Consider the following 24,729-nt stretch of genomic DNA (forward strand, 5'->3'; position numbering starts at 1 on the left):
GCTTTGAAAGAATTCCAACTCAAACAGATGAACTTTTTGAGTATTATCCTTTGGGAAATAATAAAATGAGATCAATATTATCTAAAGTGGTTATTAAGCCAGATATTTTCATTGGTTGTACTGAAGATGCTGCTAGAAGATGGATCATTGAAATTGAAAAACCAAAAGATATAGAAGTCCTTCTTAAATTATTCCAAGGTAGGCTTTCAAAAGACTCATCCGAGTTTCCAAAGGTGAACAGACTGTTGAGCAAGTTTTTATTGAACATGATCCTTTTAGGAGTAGCCGATATTCTGGTCACTGATGGATTTCAATACTTGTATATTGAGCTGAAATCTGCAGACGCTACAAAGATTGAATTCAACTACTACTATCTTGAAAACATTTCTACAAAACCAACAACCATTAAAGAATTCCTTTTCTGGTGGTTTTACAAAAAGAGAGAATTAGAAGTCAATCAATTGATTCCATTATCTGATTTAATCAACAAACATTTGAAAACAGATGGAACGTCTCAAGAACCTGATGTTGAAGCTAATGGAAGGTATAAGTTTGGAATTAAAGATGTTATACAATTATATTGAAATAACCTTAGATCAATCAACAGAATCATAAGATCCAAATAATGAATAATTTGCTATCAAAAATAAGCTATCGAAATAAATTATAACCGCATGTCCATACTCAACTCAATCAGCATGATTAAAAGCTGTTAAAAATCATTGGGTATATGATCAAAATTTAAGAGATGATCTACATTGACGTCTACCATATTAGTATTGTACAGCTAATATATTAATTGCTATATATAGTAAATTGCTATCAAATATAAGCTATTATATCTACATTTGATTTTATATCATTAATTTAATTCAATATATTCTATTATACATATATGCAATTTTATACTAATTCGTACATAAATCTATAGCAATAAAGATCTAAAAGCAATATCAAAACATAAGTACCATGATCAAGAAATAAAGGCATTAGAATTTCAATGTACTGTGATACATTGATTCTTCTAACGCATGAAGTAGTTATATTTACCCTTTTGAGCTCTATATTCATCATTAACTTTTAAATTCCATTCAACTTCAATATCTAATTCTCTTGGATTTGTTGCATTTGGTCTATTAGCTAAAGTTATTTCAATTTCTTCATCTTTTTTAACATCTAATACTTGATCTAAGTAAACAACAGTTTGTTTCCAATGAGTATAATGAGCATGAGGACCTGTTGAGAAATAAACTTCATTCTTCGGATCATTTGAAGGGAACCAAATATCAAACCAAGCAACTAAACCATGGATTTGATCATCTCTTAAAGCTTTTAATTTGAAACTTTTGAAAAAAGCTAAATCTTCAATTTTAACTGTATTTATATCAATATCAATTAATTCTGCACTTGTTGTTGCAACGGCATTTTTTTCCACAATATCAACTAAAGGTTCACACATTGCAATATCAATGAATGGAGTATAATCAAATCCATAAACATTTTCCCAATAATGAATTTTATCATCTTTATAAGCACCATCTTCAATACCTGCAATTCTCATTGTAGCACGATCTGGGAAAATTAAACCACCTTTTTTCAAATAATGATCTCTTGCATATAAAACAGTATCTAACATTGATTCATATAAAAGGAAATAACCCATCCATTCACTAATGATAATATCAACTTCTGGATATGGTAATTTAACATCTTCTAATTTACCTCTAACTAAAGTAATTTTATCACTATAACCATTTAAATCAACAATTTTTTGTGCCATTTCAATAATATTTGACATATCAACAGCAATAACATGTTTAGCACCAGCTTGGGCAGCAAATAATGATAAGATACCAGTACCACAACCAACATCTAAGACAACCTTATCTTTAAACAAATCTTTATTTTTGAAAATAGCTTGTCTATAACTTAAAGTACGAACTTGATCTTTTAACATTTCTTCATGAATACCAAAATGATCATAAGAACTGAAATAATGTTGTTCACTGAAAGCTAATGAAGCTTTATCGGTAGCTGATTCTTGAGCCATGATTGTGGATATTAGTTGATATTGGTTTGAAATTGAATATCAATTGAATCGAATATAAACTAATAAGCTGAAGTATTGGTTTTCTTTATGGAGATCTAATAAATTTTTTTGTTAGATATAAATTTTTCTTCAAATATGTTGGCCGGGGATAAAAAGAAATAAATTTTCAAAACATGGGCCTAGGCTATTTATACGAGATCAAATGAAAAATATATAAACTACTTGAATTCATTTAAATTAATCAATTAGCAATTAGTTGTATACTGATACATAGTAATAAATAAAACACAAGATCATTTCACTTGCAAGATTGGTAAGAATTGACCAACAATCAACATGGGGATATCGAAAACATCACGTTTAACTGTCCAAGTTGAAGCACATCTTATGGGTTCACCATTGGGGTTTAATAATGTACATTCTGTTATAATAACACCATTCAAATCACCAAATGCAACAGAACTAAATAATTTAAAATAATCTAAAGCTGATGATTCATTCATCAACTCAATGATAAATGTTCTTTTAGATAAAAGGGCAAATTTTGAATGTGATGTTAATGATGAAAATTCTGAACTCACGGCAACAATTTCCCCTGTTCGTCTCCACATGATTGTAGGAGAAGATGAAAGACTTGACATTGATTCATATTCTAATAATGATCTTTGGAATGACCGTTCTGCAAATAATAAATCTAATTCAACAAGTGATCTTGTTGCAGCTATAAAACTTGGTCTATAATCAGCCATAAATTTGGCAATTTTAATTAATTGTTCCTTATTAAATCTTGTTTTCAAATAATTTAATAATGCATGATATGCCTTGGGGTAATTATATGAATTTATTTGAACATTATAAACATCATCAGGTATTTGAATCATATTTCTAATAATTAAAGGTGAAGTATAATCTTCCTCTGGAACTAAATCATATGAAAAACTTTGATTATGATTTATGGAATTATCACTCAGTGATATATAAGGTCTTGTATTATTATCATTTTGTAAAGAACTTTGAAATTCAGAATTAAAATTAATTGATTGATTACCATGACTATGTTGACTTAATGGAGTTTCATTTCCCAATCCACCAGATTTATCAATGATATCAGCCAATTGAGAATATTCTTCATTTGCAAATAGTGAAGAAAACACATCTCCTGGTGGTGAATATTCACGAGTTGATGTTGATATTGATGGTTCTCTTTGTATTAATCGATTTATTGTAGGTGAAGCGCCCCTTGTTTTCCTGGAATTCAACGCATCGTTATAGCCTTGTATATGTGAGTGGGATGGTGGTACTTGAAGTGCTTGGTTCATTTGTTGGTGTTGTTGTTGCTGTTGGTGTTGCTGGTGCTGATTTGATATCTGTGGAGTTGAATCTTGACTATAATTTGTAAATAAAGAACCTTCATTCACACTTATGGAAGCATTTGGAAGTATAGGTTGAAATTTGGTATCAATAGGTAATGAAGTAGAAACAGAAGGTGTTCTTGTAGTCTCATCCGTTGAAGTGTTTGCAGATTCTGAATTTGAAATTGTGGATTTCCTTCTTTTTGTAGTTTGTTTACTTTTAGAATCATCAGCAAGATATTTGGCACGTTTTCTTTCAACATCTTTACAATTATGACCCACTCCTCTCTTTGTACAATTCTTACAAGGACGTGCTATATGAATGAGTTGTTAGTACACCATGGTCTTATAATATCAACGATTGGTTGTTTTGACTCACTAGAATCACATTGTAAATGTTTTTGGTGACAGAACTCGCAAGCCCTAGCGATGGGTCTTCTGTTCAGTCTCTCGTTCAATGGTAGTTTCTTGGTCATAGTGACAGTGGTAATCCGTTCGTCAGCAGCGTCTTATCATACCAAAGTTCTATATGGTCTGTGTCCAGTTTGTTGAACTTGTTGTTCTTTGTATAATTGTTTTGAAAAAACTAATTCCATAGAAAAAAAAATATGGGGTGCTTCAAAGGAAGAAAAACGAGAAATCATACGCGAATCCATTTTATATTCAAATATATTTATTGGTTGATCATCAGGTATAACCAATATTTGAAAGTCGTATTTAGATAAAAGAGAAGGGGTTCTGCTACAAATATAGTCCAGAAATGACATTGTATCAGATTCATATTGAGCTTATATAACAACCAACATATCTTCAATGTTTTTTGAATCACCACCAAGTTGAATTCTATCCCATTTAGCCTTTTCTAATGATTCTGTAGCTTTAGTTTCAACAGTTTCATTAGATGATTCGGTACCTTGATATTTAGGTTTCTCCCATTTGGCGATCTCTTTTTCATAATCATATATATTTTTAGAAGCTTCTTCACTTGATTGATTTTTCTTTGATTGAATATCTTTTTCAAGTTTAGCAATTTCTTCATTATCTAATTCATCTTCACTATCTTCAGGTTCATGATCAATTTTACGTTCTTTCATAATTACTTTACCATCTTTACCAATAACCATTTCCATAACTTTTTTACCTCTACCATCAAGTTCTTTTTGCTTCTTCTCCATTTTTCTCATTTGTTTTTGTTGTTTCTTTAATTGAAGTGCCTTTTCAACACTACTTGACCATATATTTAAATTAGAACCGGTGGGTATTTCAAAATCTGAAGCTTGATCAATAATCTTGGTTCTTTCTGCACTATTAGCTTGGAAATTTAATAAATTTTCTAAATTTTTCTGAGCTTTTAATAAATCAGGATCAATACCCTTTTGATTACTATAATAACTTAATTCTTCATCTTGTTCTTTTAATTTCTTTGATTCTTCAGCTTGCTTTTTAGCTAATGCAGCTTTTTTCAAATCCTCAGCTTCTAATTTTTTAAATAATGCATCTTGTTGATTCCATAAATTTACACCAGCACCTGAACTTAGTGTAATTTTTTTCTTTTTTTGTTTTTCATTTGAAGATTGAGGTTCTGGAGTTCTTGAAGGTGATTCTAATTGTAATTTTTCACCTCTTAACACTTGAATAATTTGTAATTTTTCCTCTAATGAAATAATTTCATGTCCACAGAAACTACATGGTCTATAACCTTCTTTAACACATATGATCTTACCACAATTCAAACAATTTGGCGCAGCTTCAAATAATGGATGTCTTGTAGCCATACAGTTACATACAACTTTAGCACTTGGATCAATGTTATTTGAATCTTCCACTTCTAATTGTTTTAAAATTTCATCTAAATCGTTTAAATTATCAACTTTCCTCTGTTTTTCACGTTTAGCACTTTGTTTTGATGGTTTTTCTTGAGGTTTATCCAGCAATTGAGAAGTAGTTGAACTAACATTCTTACTTAATCTTGGTTTATTATTCAATTTATTCTTTTCAGCAACAGGTTGATTCCATGGATTCTTATCGTTTCTACCACTTGGAGGTCTCGAAGGTGTATTTGCAACTGGTTTGAACTGTGGTTTAGAAGGTTTGGGACTAGGTTTTGGTTCAACTGGAGCTGTCAATTTGGTGGTGAAATTTTCTATAAAAGTTAAAGCATCTGGAGCTTCACCCAATAGTCCGAGCCAATACTCTGTAATTGCGCTTTGAGAGGGTAGTGCTAAGGCATTATCCACCATTTGACCCAATGAATCATCATCAATGGGAAGTAAGTCTCTGAGATCTTTCACAGCAGTGTTTTTGATACTCATCTTGCTGTTTTCAGTAGTTCTATTCCGTAGTCTTTTTATTACCTGTTGCTTATCACATTCAATTGTTTTGATGGCGTTGATGAAAATATCAGCGCCTAATTAAAAAGTTCCACGAATTTTCTCAACAGAACAAAACTTTTAATCAAGAAACAATTCAGAAGAGCAAAAGAAGATCACCAACTAACTTCACAGAAAAGAATGAGCGGTGGGTTATCAGAAGAAATTGCCAGGCTACGGAGTGAGTATCGTATCAGTCTTTTTGTGCTTTTCAAATTGGAGTAAAGCTAACAATATTTAGACGCCATCAATCAAGGGAGAAATCAATCTCAGCAAAAGGATTTATCTAACAGTGCACCATACAGCGCTTATCCATCCACTAGAGGCAGCGGTGGATTCAGAGGAAGAGGCAGAGGCAGAGGATGGGCTCGTGGGAGAGGTACTTTCCCTATTAGAAACAGAACATTGGTGGTGAATAACCAAGTATCTGATTCAGAGTTTGTTTCCACAGTGTCTTCAAATGGTCGTAAATTAATTAACAAGAATATTTATGATAAAGAATTACAAGAGAAAAATTTAAGTAAAGAGGAAAAAGCTGCTAAATTACAAGATGCCAAATATAAGATTTTAATTAAGAAATTGGAAGTTCGTGCCTCTAAAAATAGAGTTAAATTAGATTTATGTGATCGTTGTCTTATTGATGGTGATATTTATGCAATTTCTAAATATGGTGCTAGATTGGTGCCCACTGATATCCCAACTGGTATTAAACCAATGAAGTTACAATGGAATGGATATGATTATACAAGAACAAAGAATGGAAGTTTGAAGTTAACAGATCAAAAAGTGTATGTATAGTTTCAACACTATGGTATACAAGATAGAGAATAATACTAACAAAGAATTAAAAATAGTTTTTTGAAAGAACAATGTCGTTATTACCAAAAGACAGGTGAGTCCTAATTTAAAGAGACTTTCCAGGAAAATACTAACCACACTTTTTTCAAAGGTGTTTGTACTCGTGAAAGCACATGCAGATATACTCATAATAAAGCAAAAATTGCACTTTGTAAAAGATATGTTAGAGGTATATGTCAAGGTGAATGTGCATTATCACATGAACCAAATGAACACACAGTTCCATTATGTCATTTCTATATTAATGGATCATGTAAAAATCCAGATTGTTTATTTTTACATTCATATCCAGAATTAGAATTAATATGTCGTCCATTTGCCATTGGAGGATATTGTTTTAGAGGTAAAGCATGTAAATTTAGACATATCTATGAATGTCCAGATTATCAATTATTTAGAGAGTGTCCAAGAGGTAAACATTGTAAATTAACACATTTAGATCAAGATAATTTAGATGCAAAATTATTATTTAATACATTAGATCCAGAAAATTTCCAATTACCAAACTTGACTAAATTAGATAATTTACACCAGGATCCAAGAGCTCAAATCAGATCAGATATTGAACAAAATCCAGCTAATTTATATGATAGTGATAGTGAAGATGATGATCTTGATTCAATTAGTACTTCTAATGCACAAAATGATGCCTTGGAAACCAATGAAGACTACATCACTTTTTAACAGTGTATTATATAGATTTAGATATATAGCTAATTTCCCAATATAACCCGTTCACTGACTGAACATGAATATGCCCTAAAGTTAATAGCCGCGAATTTATTCAAGATCACTATAGCAACTTTTCAAATTGTATGCGAAAAAAAAATTTTTTCTTTTTTCCAACTTAACGTTTCGCGAACTTTATGAAAATTTGGAAAAGTATAAATTAAACAGGTTTCCCTCTGTTACAGGTCTCCCTTACTTATTTAAAAAGGCCATCATCAGTAGTGGTTATACTATCTCATATAAAGATATATAACATATACACTATAGAAGGGGGTTCTTTCGGGGATCACTCTTCTTAGAAACCTAGTATAGGTCCAGTTGTTCGTTATTTGATATGATTGGATTTCTATACGTATCAGCTAAATTTTTATTGACTTTTTTAACAGATTAGTCACAATAAAAATTTCGTTTCTGTTTCTTAGATTAATGTACTTTTTGCATTATGAAATAGGTTGATAGATGACAATTATGATCTTCACTTAAGGTGATTGATGATGGTAAATTGTTCTATTTCCATGATGCTACATGCCTTTATATAAATTTTGTATAGTGTTTTCAATTCATATATTGGTTTCAAAAAATTATTCTGTAGTTGCATCTATTACATCTATGACACTATTACGTTCTGATTATAACTTCTTTACTGATTAACTTTCTACCACTACGGTCTACATACTACATGGCCGTTCATTATCTAAAATTCATTAATATATAATATATACAAGTATTTTGATGCGTATTCATTATGGCTTTCTTCTTTCCTTCCATCTATATTATCACGCTTTTGGTTGATCTTGCGTTCCTTCTTCCTTCGTCTCACTCTTTGCATTTTTCGCTTCTTCTTTAGCTTTTAATTCACCCTTTAGACGTTCAGCAGCCCAATAAACTTTTGATTGTAAATAAAATGAATTTGCCTTCTCTTTACCATTAACATCAAATAAATAATTATATTTTTCATCAATTTTATCTAATGTAACATTTTTTAAATCAACATCTAAAATTTTTGATGATTCATCTAATGTTATACCAAAATCACGAGCAGCTTTTGCAGTCGAACTTGATGATTGTTTGGCTGTTTGTGTAGCAGCTTGACGATAAGCCTCAGTGAATGCTCTACCAAACACTTGAGCACCTGTAAATATAACTTGAACTATTAATCTATGAGCCTTAATCAATTGTTAGTATTTATGGTTCCACAAGTCATTTCCAATCCAGAAAAAAGACGACATAGTATATACATACCATTACGAATATTCAATTAGAGATTAACCAGTCTATTTAACAAACTCAACTAGATCAACCACTTGGTAAACTGATACCAAACTCCAACTCCAATTACTCTTTCAATATTAGATGGCATTCAAAAAATTGGTGGGCAAAATCGATTTCCTAATAACCGGGTCACACTCACAAAAGAATTCCGAGGAGGCGTTCACGTGACTGTACATACAAATTTTCTCAAAGCTTCTTTGCCCTCGGTTCTCGCGTATATTTTTTGATGATTTTATCTCAAAACAGCTTCGTTTAACTAGAAAGAACAGAGAAAATAACAGATACGACTGGCAATCACACCATCAGGACTCGTTTAAACACCTTTCAAAGCTGGATCTTGCTCATAAGTACATTGGTACTGAGGAATCAATATAAAGTCGCTGTCTTCCTTTCATCTTTGGCTGCTGAATCGTGTTTGTTGTGATCTATATATACTTTTGGTGAGACATAAACGAGCATCACTGAAATTTTGAAATATTTTACTTTTATTCTCAGCTTCATCAACAACAGCAAAAAATACCAAAACAATTATTATAAAGAAGTGAATCAAGGTGATTACATATGTCAGAAAACCAACCCGTGGCTGGTGCTCCTAATCCAGGCGCTAGTAACTCGTTGCTGGAAGATGCTTCAACTTTGCTAATGTTTCATAATGCTGCTATAACTAATGAATCACCCCCATTACCAAAACAAACTTTACCACAAGAATCAAAAGAAGCACCATCTTTACCTAAATCATCAACTACTTCATTGCTACCAAGTCATACTGTGAAACCAACTCCCATTGCTCCAAATTCTTCAAGACCATCTTCAACTCCAAATCCAACAGCTATACGAAGCCCGAGAATAAATAATTTGGCTTCACCAGGTCCTGCAATCGCAGCTTTAGCTGATTCTGATAATGAAGGTGAACCTGATAAATCTCAAAAGGCAATGGTTGCTGCTGCTGCATTAGCTGCTGCTGCTGGTGTTCCATTACCTCTAATTAATCATAATGATCAAAATAGTTTAAATCAACAAATTATTGAAAAATTAAAAGAAAAAGGTTCCAAATCTTCGGATGAAATTTTAAAGAACGCTCAAAAACAAGTTAGTAAAGAACAATTAGGTGCATTACAAGAAAGAGCTGAAATTATTAGACAAGAATTACAAAATGATAATAAAGTTAATGATGAAAAAGCTACAACCCCAGATCAAATTCCACTAAAACAAGATGATGAAACTTCTGTTGAAAGTGATATTTCTAAACATGATGCAAATGAAACAGATGTTGAATCCAAAGATAATGATGATACTACTATAATCAAAGAGCACACGTCCACTGATGATACACAATATAATAATGAAACAGAAGAAGAACAACCATTACCATCAAAAGAAGAATCAAAACCTACTTCAAAACAACCAGAATCAAGTACAGAACATGAAGCTGATAATGAACCAAAACCTAAAAGACAAAGAAAACAAGCTAAAAAGAAACCACGTACTGAAAGTTTCAGTGTACCAAAAGATCGAATTGTTGATCCAGATTCTGGTTTAATCACATGTGTTTGTAGTTTTGAAGATGATGATGGATTTACAATCCAATGTGATAATTGTTATAGATGGCAACATGCTGTTTGTATGGGTATAAGCTCTATGGATAATGTACCAGATGATTATTTATGTAATGTTTGTTCACCAAGAAAAATTGATGTTAAAAAGGCTAAAGCACTACAAACTCAAAGATTAAATTCAATAAGAAGAAGAAAAGAAAGAAGAAGTCGTAATTCTGAAGGTGATGGTTCAAATAATAATAATAATAATAATGTTGGTGGTAACGATCCAAAAGAAGGTTCAGGTCAAGATTCAAGTGATGATAAATTGAAGAATGAACAATCAAATCAATCAAATAAACCAACAAGACCAAAACCAAAACAAAATGCATATGGTAAAAATTTAGAAGATGATGACATTCAAGTTTTAGATGTTAAAGATGCTTATCAAACCATTTATTTTGCATTAAATGATTATGATTATCAAGATGAATCGATTTATAATTTTACAGATAATTTGAAAAAATTAGATAATCCATTATTTTATCAAATTTCTCAAAAAGAATATGAATCAACAAATTTCCCTCAATTGAATATTAAACCATATTCAGAAATCAATAATAAAAAATTTAATGGTCTTTCAAGATTAGGACTTTTCACAGAATCAACTATTTCAATTGGTGATTTAATTGGTGAATATCTTGGTGAAATTGGTAATAAAGATAAATACATTACAGATTCTCGTAATCATTATAGAATATGGGGTGTTGAAAAACCACAAGTTCAATTTATACCTGGATTTCCATTAGTTATTGATGCAAGAAATTCTGGTAATTTAACAAGATTTATAAGAAGAAGTTGTAATGCAAATTGTGAATTACAAACTGTTATTATTTCAAAGGAAAAAGTTAAATTTGTTTTAAGAGCAATTAAATTAATTAAGCCTGGTGCTGAATTAACATTAAATTGGAATTGGGATGTTAATCATCCAATTAAATCCATTGAAGAAGGTAGACCATTTGATCAAACAAGTGATGCAGTGAAACCTTCATTAGTCCTTTCAGTGGAATCTATATTATCATTCACAGAATGTGGTTGTACTCAAGTAAATGAATGTTCATTATCAAAGGTTAAAAAGGCAAGTGCACATATTTATAGAGCAACACGTAAGGGGAATAATACAAGTGGATTAAAATTATTACAAAAAGAAGCTCAATATTCATCAATTCAAAGTCGTTTAATAGCAAGAGAAACTTCAAATATGAGAGATTCATATGCTCAAGTTAAGTCTTCCATACCAACAGGATCAAATAGACAATCTGATCCAACAGAAGAAGAAGATATAGGAATAAGACCATACATTTATAAATATTTCAGTAAAAAGAGAAGGCTTGGAGATCCTTCAAACCCTCAAACACAACCTCAACTTCCACCTCAAACACAACAAGAAAAACAACAATTCCAATATTTACCTATCCCAATTGAACTAATAACTCAAGACGTGAAACCTAATGTCAATAATATTATATCGCCAACAACAATTAATAAAGAACCCCCACAGCCGAAGAAGAAATTAAGTTTTGCAGATTATGTTAAAAAGAAGAAACCAACTTGATTGGTATTATTTATTTATCTTTCAATTTTCAGAAGTTATTTTGTGTTTTTTTTTTGCCTTTAAAGAGTTTTTGCATTCATATTTGTCATTCGTTTGTTTGTTTGATTTTTTTTTTTTTGGATTCGTTTGCACGTTCAATTCGCTTCATTTTAAATCATGGTTGATTATACAGTTCACTAATATTAATAATATAATTTATGATTGCTTTTCATTGATGATCTATACGCATTAGCAAATATATGTAGCTACATTTAATAAGATCCAGTTCAAATTGAAGATGGAATATGCATACAATATGCACATTTCTTGTATATTATTGATATATTTTTGAATTCTTCTTAATTTAACACTTGATTTTTTCTTACTATAATCTCTGCAATCATAAATATTGAACGTGACGTTCACTTTTTCAAAGCAAAAAAATTAACCAATATAATCTATTGGTAAACATCATATGGGTCTTGAATATCTGGAAATGAAGAATCTGTAGAGACTTCATTGTTAGTTCTGCGTAAATTGAACTTTGATAGCAATTCTCCAGTAAATAAAGGTAAATTCGAATGAGTTGAATCATTACCAACCTCAGCATTATCATTTCTTTGATTTTGCTGATAATCATTTGGATACAACCCTTGAATACTTCCATTTGTTGTTGTTCCTTGAAATAAAAGCTTATCCTCTATTTCGTCAATCGGAGTATCAATTATTTCATCAATATTTAAACTTGAGCCATCAACTCCATATTGACGATTATTGTTTTTTGGTGAATTATGTGAAAAATTTTCATCTATTGTATTAGGCTTTATGCTGACCAAATCGTTAGAATTGGTGAAAAGATCTCCATGTGTGTAGTTGAAGTGTATCTGTTGACCCTGTTGATGGTTGTGGTGTTGATTATTATGTGGGTTATAAACATAGTTTGGATCAATATTAGGGCTAAAAGGATACATATTATTACCACCTGTATAGTGCAATAAATTATAATCATCAGTTGAAGGTTTGAGTGTTGTCCTTGGTTTGGTAGAGTTGTAACTTGTATATGTGAAATTTTGGCTAATATTGTTGACATTATGGAAACCATTATTATTGAATGCATTTTGATTTTCATCATTTGAAGAATTAACAAGATTTTCTTGGGTATCCAAATCAAGAGTAAATGGATCAGATGAAGCTTGATCGTCTAAGCACTTGGTAACGAATGATTCATTTGTACCACTGACTTGATTAGACAGCTTGGTGATCTTATTGTCAATAATATTAGTACTATCATTCCAACTTTTACCTGTGTCAACCAATTTACCCTTTGAAAGCCCATTATTTTGCATATTTGGAATCCCAGCCAATATTCCAGCTTTCGAAACGTATGAGTTACCAACAGCCTCGGTCAAGATATTGTTCTTTGAAGATTTCAAGTGTGCTGGTACTGGAATTGGAAGTGGAAGAGTTGGTGAATCATCAACACAAGTTCCTTTGAAGTAAGGCATCGAGCAAAGGTCATCAACAGTGGCTCTTGTATTAGGATCCCATGTTAAACAAGCTCTAATGACATCACAAAGAGGTGCCAATTCAGGACTAGGAAGGAAGAATGATATATCAACACTTTGTTGAACTCTAGAAAATTCGAGTTTCAATTGAGATGATAATGTTTGGACTTCATCCCAATATCCATAAGATGGATAATAATTTGGAAGTGGATTCTTGGAGTATGGGGTACCCAAAACATCAAAAACTTTCCAGATTTGATCAAGTTCATCAGATCCTGGAAATAAAGGTCTAAATGTTGCAACTTCACAAGCAACAGACCCGAAAGCCCAGATATCAACAGGCTTTGAATACCAATTTTTTCTCAATAAAATCTCTGGAGACCTATACCATCTTGTTGAGACATATGAAGTATATGGTCTTTTATTATCAACATGACGAGCCAACCCATAGTCAGCAATTTTAACAATAAAACTATCATGATATTTAAAGTTTGAAGAGTTAATATAATTTTGGTCATAAAATCTATTAGATGGTGTCACCAAAATGTTTTCCGGTTTGATATCTCTATGAAAATATTCACACTTATGGATATGACGAATACCATTTAAAATTTGAGACAAGATGGATCTTAAAGTTGTTTGAGAAAAATTGTTATATCTTCTAGCCTTCATTAATTGATAAAGATTTTGATCTAAACATTCCATAACGATGTGTAATTTGTAGTCTCTATTATCAATGAACATTTCATACATTTGAACAAGATTTAAATGATATGGAATAGATAATATGAACCTGATTTCTTTGATTTTGGCATAGTCATTAATCAAGTTCAATTTTTTAGTCATTGTTTTGATGGCAACAAGACCAACTTTCTTATTGAAATGGTTTTCATTATTAAACTTCTCAGTCCTTTCCATTAATGTGTTATTGAAAGCTGTGAATTTGGAAACATCATAAAGATCAACAGTTGATTTTGCTAGCTGGACACTCCCAAAACTACCATTACCCAAATTGCTAACAAGTTTATATCTTGACAATGACTTGAGCGGCAAATAAAACGGTGGATTATTGACATCTGCTGGAACCTTGATCTTCTTTGGTGAGTTTCTACCATTGGCGCCCATCTTATTCTCGTCGAAATATTGATAAAGTAAACCAAAAAGAACCAGACTCAATGCACTAACCTCTATTGAATAACTTAGAAACAATTTGACTTGAACTGAAGCTTCTTAATTTCTGAAATAGTACTCCTTAATGAAAAAGAGATGAAATAAAACCCAACTTATAGAATCAACTAATAGGCGGCAAATGGACATCTAATTGTAAACCAACAATATCTTGAGCACAGATAACGATTAAAAGACCAAATATGATAATAGTGATGAATGAAGAACTCAACCGCCCTGTATAATAAGAGCTGAATGGAAACAAGTAGAAAGATAGAAACCTCTTTAATATAAAGTCAATGACACAAAACCAGTTTAAATGAGAATTATATCCTTAAATCTTGAAAGCGCGCTAAAAATCAGGACCAAATTTGGAAATAAAATTAGATTTCGTTGTTAACCTGGAGATGGGAATAGAAATCTTCTTTTGAGACAAAAAAATGTTAGTTTTCTGTAGCACTTGAGATGAAAGTCATAATGGATATCAAAATGATACTGGTTTCTTCTTTACATTTTCCTTGTTGTATTGAATTTGATCAGTTTAATTGCCTTAGCCGCCGTGATGATGAATATGTAAAAGGTCAAGTTTCAAATCGTTCAAATCTTCTATATATAAATGTTTTAAAAATTTCATTTTGTTGGTATTTTGAAACAAATTTGTTGATGCAAAAAATGGAAGTTGGTATAAATTATCCGATTTTGTGACAGCGGTTAAAACAATAATGTATGTGATGAGAATGACATAGCGTTCCAAATCCTTATTTACAGCGGCTAGTACTACCCCGTACTGCGTAGGTAACCAAAAGAGGAGTATTAATATATTATTGGTGGCATTTTGACTTATTAAGTGTGATGTAGCTAATTGGCTTTAGTTCTCCTTATTGTTTATACGTTGATTTTAGTGTGCATTTCACATATATTGGCTGTTGATACTTTTAGATTCGCGCGTATGAATTGTACTAAAAATGTCGCGATATTTATGAGCTTCGAGGATCTACACGTGATTTTTTGCCCTCGTATTTGGGTGTGGTTATGTCCCCTACCTAAAATTTCTTCTCTTATAAACGAAAGATCTTAGATAATATTGTACCCAACAGAACACATTTAACGCTTGAAATTGAGAAACAAACATCATATAAGAAAATCAAGCTAAAGATCCGGGCGCTACGCAATGATAAAAGTTTTGAAGCCTCTTTTCTCTTGTAAAATGATTTTTTAAACAGTAAGCTGTACATCCGTTTAATACGATTCCTTTCATACAGAGTACTCCTAGCCGCTGTCCTCGGTGCTCTATAAAGTGAGCCTTAAAATATGTATTATTATTGTACAATGGGTCATGTATTTTAATTTCAGCGAATGAACTTTGGAGCTATATTTCAGCTCGTTAGATTTGATCAGAAATAATCCACTTATATATGTCATTTGAATCCGATCTATAGCTACTATAACTTATCATACAATTCAAGAATAAGATATAACGTCAATCATTTATTAAAAATTAAGGATATTGTAAATCTGATCAATATACTGTACTGTCTGAATACTAGATAGTATAATTATGCGAAAATATTAATTAACATGTATTTAAGAAAAACATGTACTGCAACTTCTGCAAGGGTATGATAGAACTGAATTAGTGATAATGATATCCAAGTAGATATCTCTTATAATAAAACAATAAAGATTGCTGAGGTGAATGCGAGCGCCGGCCAGTTAATAATCTTTATAGGCCCAATACCTTCATATTGCTCTACTGATTCCATAGAATTTGAAATTCTTGAATTATTTGAGCCTGAACTTGTTTGTAAATTAGTTGATGAAGTTGTAGTTGAGAGATCTGAAATACTCTGTGAAGAGATTGATTCTAATGTACTAGTGGAGTATTTGGATGATCTGGGTATAACTGAATCTGGTTGTGAAGTTTTGGCAGGATCAAGTGCTGTTGAAATATTTTCACTTATCGATGAATAATCTTCATTAGAGCGGCTATTCTCTGGGTAATCAATAGTTTTATAATTATTATTATTATTTGAGTCATCTGAATCCTTAAAATCACCTTTTGATAAAATTCCTGAAGTGAATTGTTCTGTATCAATTAAGTTTGAATCTCCAGCGGTAAGTTGATCATCTGACTGTGTGCTTTCATGATTCATTTCGCCCCCCTGTAAATCATCATCGTATGTAGCTGTAGTAATCGTAACCTGTGTAATCAATTCTTCTCTAGTTGTTTCTGATAATGGGGAGAAGGTAATAAAATCTGTGATTATGGTATTGGAAGCTTGTGTAATAGTTTCTGGGGTTGTAGAGCTTCTTTCAATAGTTTGATCCCTATAATCTATTATTGTGGTTTCAGTTGTTATACTTGAGTATGAAAATATTGTAGAATTTTCTAGAGATGATGATGATGATAAACTTGAAGAAATTGTGGAGACTTGAGTAGATGTAAAGACCTCTGAGGTTGATGTAACTTCAGAGGCTCTTGAAGATGATGAATCCCATGATGAGATAAAACTTGAAGATGATGAATCACATGATGAGATAAAACTTGAAGACAGTTGTGATGAGGTTGATAGAGAATCAAAAGAAGAATAAGAAGAAGATAATGATGTTGATATTGATGTTGATGTTGATAACGGTGATGATGATACTGATGATAATGACGATGATGATGATGAGGTATAAGTAATTGGTATAATAGAACTGAATTCAAACTCATCGGTTTGTGTTGTAAAGAGTGAACTTTCTTCAGAACTTGTTGATGATGATGCCGGGGAGAAAGTTGGCCAGAAGGGGTCAAATGATGAAGATGAGGATGATAATGATGATGATGATGAGGAGGAGGAGGATGAGGATGATGATGATGATGAGGAGGAGGATGATGATGATGATGAGGATAATGTTGAAGAAGAAGTATCAGGAAATAATGATGAGGTGTATGGAAGTTCTGATGAAGATTCTGAATCGCTTGAAGATAGTATATCTGAAGTGGAAGACCATGATGAAATAGAAGAACTTGATAAAGTTGATGATGTGGATGTAATTGAAGAGCTCCATGAAAGCGAGGAGCTTAGTGATGAAATTGAAGAACTAGATGATAATATTGAAGAGCTTGAGGACACTGAAGAACTTGATGATTCTATTGAAGAACTTGATGATATTTCAGATGAGCTATAACTTGAAGATAATGATGAAGATGATGATGATGAAGAGGAAAAAGATGGTTCTGGTTCTGGTGGTGCTGGACCTGGTATACAGATATTTTTCACAAATTTTAAGCAATCCCAATTAACAATATGACCTTCAGAAAAATGACCATCATAAGTAGGAATCGTTTAAATTTCACAACCAACCTCATTTCTTTCAAAATTTAATTGATATCCTGGCATTTTACAAAATGAAGGAATTTCTGATATATCATCAGGACAAAATGCAGTAAACTCATGAGAAATATAAGCAGAACCACGTTTAAGATTAACTTCACCATAATAATTAATAAAGTTTGGATCCATTGGTGAAAGAGATGAATACTCTCCATTATAATCATCATCAAATTCAAACCACCATTCTAAATGGAAAGTTCTTGATTCAGATACATCATATGGATTAGCATCCCCTGTGATAACATAAGCAGCTTGAAATCCAGATTCTTCATAATTACTATGTCCTGTTGAAAAAAATTGGTAATCAAAATTCCCTGGGGTACTTGAAAGAGTCTTAACATCGGAATCAATAGTTATCAATTCTTCAGCCAATGAAAATCCCAAGAAAAAAGTGACTAAACCAATCAATTTATAAACGTTCATACACCACATTATGATTATAAGTTAGAATTGACTTGAATAGTAAAATATTCACAGTTGTGATTGTGATGATCAATGATAATTGAAATTTTCAAAATTGGAAAGCTTGATTAATTAAAAGGCCATCGTACCCAATTTATATATGAGAGAATTTTCACATATTGCAGTTCTGATGATGAGACAAGTTATATTATAACATGATTAATTGTAACTCTGGTATGTAATTTATCAATTAAAGTAATAGCCAATATCAAATAAATAGCGGACTTGTAAGATTTTGGGTCTCTAATGTATAAACACTTTATAAAAAGTATACAGCGTGGGGTCTATCTGGGGTTATATTTTGAAAAATGGAGTACTAGGGTCTGCCTATATCCACTAAGCAATATCAGACAAGTTGTTGAAGTACGAGTTGCATCTTTTTAAAGTTATTAACTTGTGATGATTAAGTAGATTTGGGTAAGAAATATAGCAAGCCCGCGAAATGTAAAACAAAATTGAACTAATTCATCAACAAGTAAAGATAGAAATTGAAAATTTTCAATCATGGGAATCAGCTCAATTTGCACTCGAGTATACTGTATCATCAGTGGGGTCCCTGCAGTATGTCTAATATAATTTGTTGGGGAAAATTTTTTGAGCGGATATTCGTTAAGGCTATCACCTAAACTAGTCAATATAAGAATATCCAAATAAACGACATTAATTATGAGCTATATGGTTTTGTAGGTAATGAATCACACGTGTGAGTTGAAATTTAGCAATGCATTGTATGACTTTGGCAAAGAGCGCTTTTTTATAGTGATCTCGTGTGATGGTATAAGATTTTGGCTCAAATTTTACAAAAGATTTGATATAAACGCTTGATCATTATAAAATTCTGCGCGAATTATTTATTAGTATGAAAAATTATCGCGAATTTCTTGGTATATATATCAATCTAAAATCTATATCTTATTATTTTATTACAGTAATGAAAAGACACCCGATATGCTTGAGATATAAAAAGTTACTTTAAATAGAGATATTCTCCTGGAACTGTTTAATACATGGATTATAAAGCGTCGTTGTTGAAAATTCTATTATATAAATCAATTACTAGTAACTACCGCGAAATCATCGGTACAGCTATATACTAATGAAAAATTTGACCGCGAGTTGAAGTTTGAACTTTGAAGTTGATTTTCATTTTTTTTTCTCGCGAGTCGCAAGCAATTACACAAAAGTAGTATTATGTATTATTTCAACAGATCTGAACAACGACACAACAACTAAAGTATTAGGTACATCCGAGCTTCAATATATTGCTGTATATCACAGTCTAGTTATAACTTCAACATTCGAGAAGCAAGTTCTAGCTTCTTTCAAAGATCATAATTTTAATTTCATATAAGAGCTGGGCCAATCAAGGTCCAATATATATGCACTGTTTAAAGTTTAAACATTTTAGATTTTCAGAAGTAATTAAATTAGTATGTACCAGCTTGATCAATTAAAGTTAAAAATTCTTCGATCCTTTTGTGCCTGAGTTAATTAATATTTTTCAAAGGAGTGCAAAATACGAACAAATTATCACGGCTTTTATATAATCAATGCATAGATTCATCATCGAAGAAGGATCTCATAAGCAGTATCAGAGAGTATATAGTATATTCCATTGAAGTTGTTCCTTCATCAAATGGATACTAGTCAATCGATTATATATATCTTGATATCAGCTTTGAACTTGTGAAACCTTCCACGTTTACATCAGAATTAATTACATAGCATATAAGCCCTCTATAATCCTGTTGATCTATACGTATCATACTGCGACAATCCATAAATTCTTACTTACTCTCCTCTGATCAACGTTAATTTCTCATACAGAAGGAATGTTGGTATAGTGATCTGATGAGAATTCCACCAAGGGCTGATTAGATCTAGATGCCTTACTGTATGGGAAGGGGATTCCCTTGTAATAACTTACAGAATCAATGCTATCGATGATTCAATCAAGCACTAAAATTATAAATATCAAAGGTAAAGTTTCCTAATAAATTTGTTCAATTCTACTAAAGTTTAACTCCAGTGCACTAAAAATAGTTGTTTCAGCCAAAATTGTTTCATATTCCTTCTAGACTTGCTATGGATTTAAGCAAGAACGGCAGAACCTTAGTGGGAATCGGGGATATACTGAGAGCAGGCTAGGCAGAAGGCTAGGCAGAAGGGCTCGATCTGTCTGGTGCGGAATCATTTCTTTTAGCGCTGTCTAGGAATTGCAAAGTTGTATCACAAAGAACAACATTCAATGATGAAAAATAAGATCAAGACCTATATATTGGTTATTTCAATTGAGTCTATAATAATGATAAAGAACCTCCATTTTCTATTAATCTTTTCTCATGTTTCTGTGTAGTCTGTGTAGCGTAGGCAGGGGTCTCCTTCTATTGTTTTGTGTTTGGCGGGAGAATCGAGAATGGCTGTACGCTGTACTGAGCTGTCTGACGTTTGTGAAGATGATTTTCAATACGTCAAGACCGAAGCGTAAAATATTGCAATTGCAAACTGAACGAATATAAAACATCACGAATCCCTGATTGAAATCTTTGAAGCTGGGAACTTTCGATTGTGTGCAAAAGAGACTTGGGTGTTCTACTCATCAACAACTCATAAAGCTTTTAGCTGATCTCAGGTCTTCAAAACATCACAAAAAGACAAAATAGACACGAATTTTCTACCAGAAATAAACATCACAATATCAAAAGTGATATTGCTATTCTAAAATAACAACAAACCATCATACACGCGTCATATCAATACTTTCGCTCAAAAACAAAACTTATACAATACATTCAAATCACATAGTCTCATTTAATAATGTCACCACCATCTTCTCCTGGTTCTGGGAATTCTCATTATGAAAATGCGTCTTCAAAACCTCCAGTAAGACCACAATCACCATTACAAAAATCAAGTTCTTCAATCTTGACAATGTCAAAATTATATCAACAACAACAAGATGAAGGTAGTATCCATGGTTCTTCAACTTTAAGCGCTGGCGGTGGTTATTCAGCTCCAAAAAATCAAATTTCTCCAGGTAATCATCCAGCTCATTCACATCGTTTACATAGTCCAAAACCATCATCATTCCTACCGAAACCTTCAGCTTCTCAACAAAATAAAAAATTACATCGTCGTGTTTTATCTGGTGGTTCATTGAAAGATGATTATTTTTCTACAAAATCACAAAAATCTAATGGTTCTCCAGGTTCTCCAAATTCTCAATTAGAAGCTAATCAAGGTCAAGGTAGTGCTGGTTCACCAGGTGCTGTTAAATTACCAACTTTCCAAAGAATGGAAAATATTGGAACTCCACCAGCTGATGAAGGTCATGAAAATTTGATTGCTCAAACTCAACAACATATTAGTGCTACTCAAGGTGGTAATGGTTCTTATAGTGATAGTTCTCAACAAACTCATGTTTCACCAAATTTAAGTTCTTCAAAAATTTTCGATAGAAGAACTGCAAGAGCTCAAGAATTTCAAGATGATGCAGATCAAACTTTTAAAAGAGAATTCATGTCAAGTACAGATCTTGCAGAAAACAATGATACATTTGATCCTGAATTAGATAAACAATATAATGATAAATTAACAAAATTAAATGAAGAAAAAAATCAGCGTAAGAAAAATGTTGAATTTTATAATAGTGATGATGATGGAAGTGATGTTGATATTAATTCTGATTCAAATGATGATCCATCAAATGTCAAAAGATCAAAATCTACAAAGAGTAAAGATGTAAAATTAGAAAAACCTCAAAGATCAAATACTCAAACTTCAACAAATTCTTCAAATTCTTCAAATTCTTCAAATGATGGTGAAAAAATTGGTGTCAAAAAATTAAAAAATGCTTTTAAAAAATTAGTTAATCCAGAAAATTATAGTTCAGATGATGAAGATGAAGATTTTAATAGAAATAAACCACCTGAAGATAATTTTTTCTCAAAATTTGTTAATATAAGTGGTGGTGGTCTTGCACCAGGTGCTTCAAGAGAAGAAGCAAAAAAGAAACAAGATGATGAAGAAGCTCAAAGAAAAATCGTTAGTGATGAAGGTGTTGAAATGCAAACTTTAGATCCTGAATTATTTAAAAATGAAGCTAGCGGTATTGTTGGTGCTCATGGTGGTCGTCGTGGTGCTGCTGGTGCTTCAAGTTTTTTGAATGCAGATGAAGCAACATTAAGAGATAATGCATCAATTCATTCACACTCTGAAAGTTTTAAAGCGCCAAATCCAGATTTATACTTGAGAGATGAAGATGGTATCTTTGAAATGAATTTGGATTCAAGTGGTGATCAATATATTGCTCCACCTGAAAGAGTTCGTGGTGGTGTTTTATCATCATTATTAAAAATGTATCAAAATCCAATGGAAGCTTCTAAATCTCAACAAAGTCTTGGAGGTATTTCTGAAACTGATCCTTTCCAACCAAATTCTGGTGCTGTTACACCAACAGAAGAATATCCACCTCACAGTGGTGGTGGTGAAACTTTAGCTGGTCGTTTGAAAGGTTTAGGTAAAAGAAAAGTTGCAATTGATGAAAGTGAATCTCAAAGTGCTTTAAATAGTAAAAATCAAAGTACTACTGATTTAGGTGAAGGTTCATCATCATCTCAAAAAGGTTCTAAGACTGCATTAGGCAAATTGAAAAGTGGTGTTAAAAATGTTGGTAATACAGCTTATTCGGGTGCTTCATTTGTTGGTAATACCGCTTACTCAGGGGTTTCAACAGCTGCAAACACAGCTGCAAATGCTGCAAGTGCATCAAGTAATTATTTACCAAGTTTTGAAAAAACAAGACCAAAACTGAAAAAAGGTGCTTCAAATTTAAAATTCAAAAAAGAACAAGCTCAAGCAAGAATTACTGTTCATATTGCAGATATTTTACAAAGACAACGTTTTGTTTTACGTATGTGTAAGGCATTAATGCTTTATGGTGCACCAACTCATAGATTAGAAGAATATTTAACAATGACCGCAAGAGTTTTAGAAATTGATGGTCAATTTATTTATTTCCCAGGTTGTATGATTGTTTCATTTGGTGATGCTACAACAAGAACTTCAGAAGTTCAATTGGTTAGATGTCCTCAAGGTTTGAATCTTTATAAATTACATCGTGTTCATAGAATCTATAAGCAAGTTATTCATGACTTAGTTGGTGTCGAAGAAGCTTCAAACGATTTGGATGATTTGTTATCAATGAAACCTGCATTCCCACCATGGTTATGTGCTTTATTATATGCTTTCGCATCATCTATGGTTACACCATTTGCCTTTGGTGGTGGTTGGGTTAATTTACCAGTTTCATTCTTAATTGGTGGTTGTGTTGGGTCTTTACAATTTTTAATCGCACCAAGATCTAATTTATATTCAAATGTTTTCGAAGTTACAGCTGCTATTGTTGTTTCTTTTGTTGGTCGTGCGTTAGGTTCAATTGAAGGTTCAGGTATTTGTTTTTCATCAGTTGTCCAGGGTTCATTAGCTTTAATTTTACCAGGTTATATTATTTTATGTGGTTCATTAGAATTACAATCTAGAAATTTGGTTGCAGGTGCTGTTCGTATGTTTTATGCTATTATATACTCTTTATTCTTAGGGTTTGGTATTACATTAGGTGCAGCTCTTTATGGTTGGATTGATAAGAATGCAACTTCTGAAACAGTTTGTCATGAACAAATTAGTGATTGGTATAAATTTCTTTTCGTTCCAATGTTTACAATTGGGTTATGCTTAATTAATCAAGCCAAATGGTTCCAATTACCAGTCATGCTTTTCATCTCATGTGCAGGTTATGTTGTTAATTTCTTTGCAGGTAAACATTTCAAAAATTCAACAGAATTCACAGCTGCAGTTGGTGCTTTTGTTATTGGTGTTTTAGGTAATTTATACTCAAGAATCTGGAAAGGTCTTGCTGTTTCTGCCATGTTACCTGCAATTTTCGTCCAAGTTCCTTCAGGTATTGCATCTCAAGCTTCTTTATTATCTGGTGTTCAAAATGCTAATTCATTAACCCGTAATAGTACCACTTCTTCTTCTTCTTCAGCAACTGGATCAAGTTTAAGTTTCGGGGTTACCATGGTGGAAGTTGCTATTGGTATCTCAGTTGGTTTATTTGCATCAACAATCTTTGTTTATCCATTTGGTAAGAAATCTACAAGTGTTTTTACTTTGTGATTTACTTTTGCAAAGATTAACAAATTATACAAAAAAGTTCATTTTACATTTACAGTAATTAAAAGATATAAACTTAATATATTTTAATCAGAATTAAATTCAACTCCGTATTGTATCTCTGAGTGTATATCATTCGATAAACAGTAGACCTGACAGATCTACCGCTGTAGTTTCTTGAATTCCTCGAAAGTTTATACATTTGATGTCAAAAATGTTGCGCTTATCAAAATTCCTGCAGGCCAAAATTTTTTTTTCATGTTTTTATATAACAAAAAAAAA

The 24,729-nt window shown here is 31.9% G+C and overlaps 10 protein-coding genes across 10 annotated transcripts; 4 read left to right on the forward strand and 6 right to left on the reverse strand.

The window, feature by feature from the left end:
• Positions 1-65: 65 nt before the first annotated feature.
• Positions 66-584, forward strand: BN7_5114 (uncharacterized protein; the record flags this gene model as incomplete). Its single annotated transcript, XM_011274258.1, has 1 exon — positions 66-584. The coding sequence occupies one exon, from the start codon at positions 66-68 to the stop codon at positions 582-584; it is 519 nt and encodes a 172-aa protein (XP_011272560.1).
• Positions 585-1,024: 440 nt separating this feature from the next.
• On the reverse strand, positions 1,025-2,050 carry HMT1 (protein-arginine omega-N methyltransferase HMT1; the record flags this gene model as incomplete). The annotated part of the gene is made up of 1 exon (XM_011274259.1): positions 1,025-2,050. The coding sequence occupies one exon, from the start codon at positions 2,048-2,050 to the stop codon at positions 1,025-1,027; it is 1,026 nt and encodes a 341-aa protein (XP_011272561.1).
• Positions 2,051-2,343: 293 nt separating this feature from the next.
• GSM1 (Gsm1p) lies at positions 2,344-3,878 on the reverse strand (the record flags this gene model as incomplete). The annotated part of the gene is made up of 2 exons (XM_011274260.1): positions 2,344-3,665; positions 3,740-3,878. 2 exons carry the CDS (start codon positions 3,876-3,878, stop codon positions 2,344-2,346), a joined length of 1,461 nt encoding a protein of 486 aa, XP_011272562.1.
• Positions 3,879-4,190: 312 nt separating this feature from the next.
• On the reverse strand, positions 4,191-5,714 carry RQT4 (Rqt4p; the record flags this gene model as incomplete). Its single annotated transcript, XM_011274261.1, has 1 exon — positions 4,191-5,714. One exon carries the CDS (start codon positions 5,712-5,714, stop codon positions 4,191-4,193), a length of 1,524 nt encoding a protein of 507 aa, XP_011272563.1.
• A 198-nt stretch (positions 5,715-5,912) lies between these two features.
• On the forward strand, positions 5,913-7,313 carry BN7_5118 (uncharacterized protein; the record flags this gene model as incomplete). Its single annotated transcript, XM_011274262.1, has 3 exons — positions 5,913-5,952; positions 6,013-6,559; positions 6,971-7,313. 3 exons carry the CDS (start codon positions 5,913-5,915, stop codon positions 7,311-7,313), a joined length of 930 nt encoding a protein of 309 aa, XP_011272564.1.
• An 821-nt stretch (positions 7,314-8,134) lies between these two features.
• PAM16 (import motor complex subunit PAM16) lies at positions 8,135-8,603 on the reverse strand (the record flags this gene model as incomplete). Its single annotated transcript, XM_011274263.1, has 2 exons — positions 8,135-8,524; positions 8,601-8,603. 2 exons carry the CDS (start codon positions 8,601-8,603, stop codon positions 8,135-8,137), a joined length of 393 nt encoding a protein of 130 aa, XP_011272565.1.
• A 588-nt stretch (positions 8,604-9,191) lies between these two features.
• SET3 (histone-binding protein SET3) lies at positions 9,192-11,780 on the forward strand (the record flags this gene model as incomplete). The annotated part of the gene is made up of 1 exon (XM_011274264.1): positions 9,192-11,780. One exon carries the CDS (start codon positions 9,192-9,194, stop codon positions 11,778-11,780), a length of 2,589 nt encoding a protein of 862 aa, XP_011272566.1.
• Positions 11,781-12,217: 437 nt separating this feature from the next.
• On the reverse strand, positions 12,218-14,389 carry IME2 (protein kinase IME2; the record flags this gene model as incomplete). The annotated part of the gene is made up of 1 exon (XM_011274265.1): positions 12,218-14,389. The coding sequence occupies one exon, from the start codon at positions 14,387-14,389 to the stop codon at positions 12,218-12,220; it is 2,172 nt and encodes a 723-aa protein (XP_011272567.1).
• Positions 14,390-16,095: 1,706 nt separating this feature from the next.
• On the reverse strand, positions 16,096-18,243 carry BN7_5122 (uncharacterized protein; the record flags this gene model as incomplete). Its single annotated transcript, XM_011274266.1, has 2 exons — positions 16,096-17,729; positions 17,823-18,243. The coding sequence occupies 2 exons, from the start codon at positions 18,241-18,243 to the stop codon at positions 16,096-16,098; spliced, it is 2,055 nt and encodes a 684-aa protein (XP_011272568.1).
• A 2,847-nt stretch (positions 18,244-21,090) lies between these two features.
• Positions 21,091-24,450, forward strand: BN7_5123 (threonine/serine exporter family protein; the record flags this gene model as incomplete). The annotated part of the gene is made up of 1 exon (XM_011274267.1): positions 21,091-24,450. One exon carries the CDS (start codon positions 21,091-21,093, stop codon positions 24,448-24,450), a length of 3,360 nt encoding a protein of 1,119 aa, XP_011272569.1.
• Positions 24,451-24,729: the final 279 nt, after the last annotated feature.

The sequence above is a fragment of the Wickerhamomyces ciferrii genome, contig 00200 (genome assembly GCF_000313485.1).
Source record: "Wickerhamomyces ciferrii WGS project CAIF00000000 data, strain NRRL Y-1031 F-60-10, contig 00200, whole genome shotgun sequence".
In the NCBI taxonomy this organism is placed as follows: domain Eukaryota; kingdom Fungi; phylum Ascomycota; class Saccharomycetes; order Phaffomycetales; family Wickerhamomycetaceae; genus Hansenula; species Hansenula ciferrii.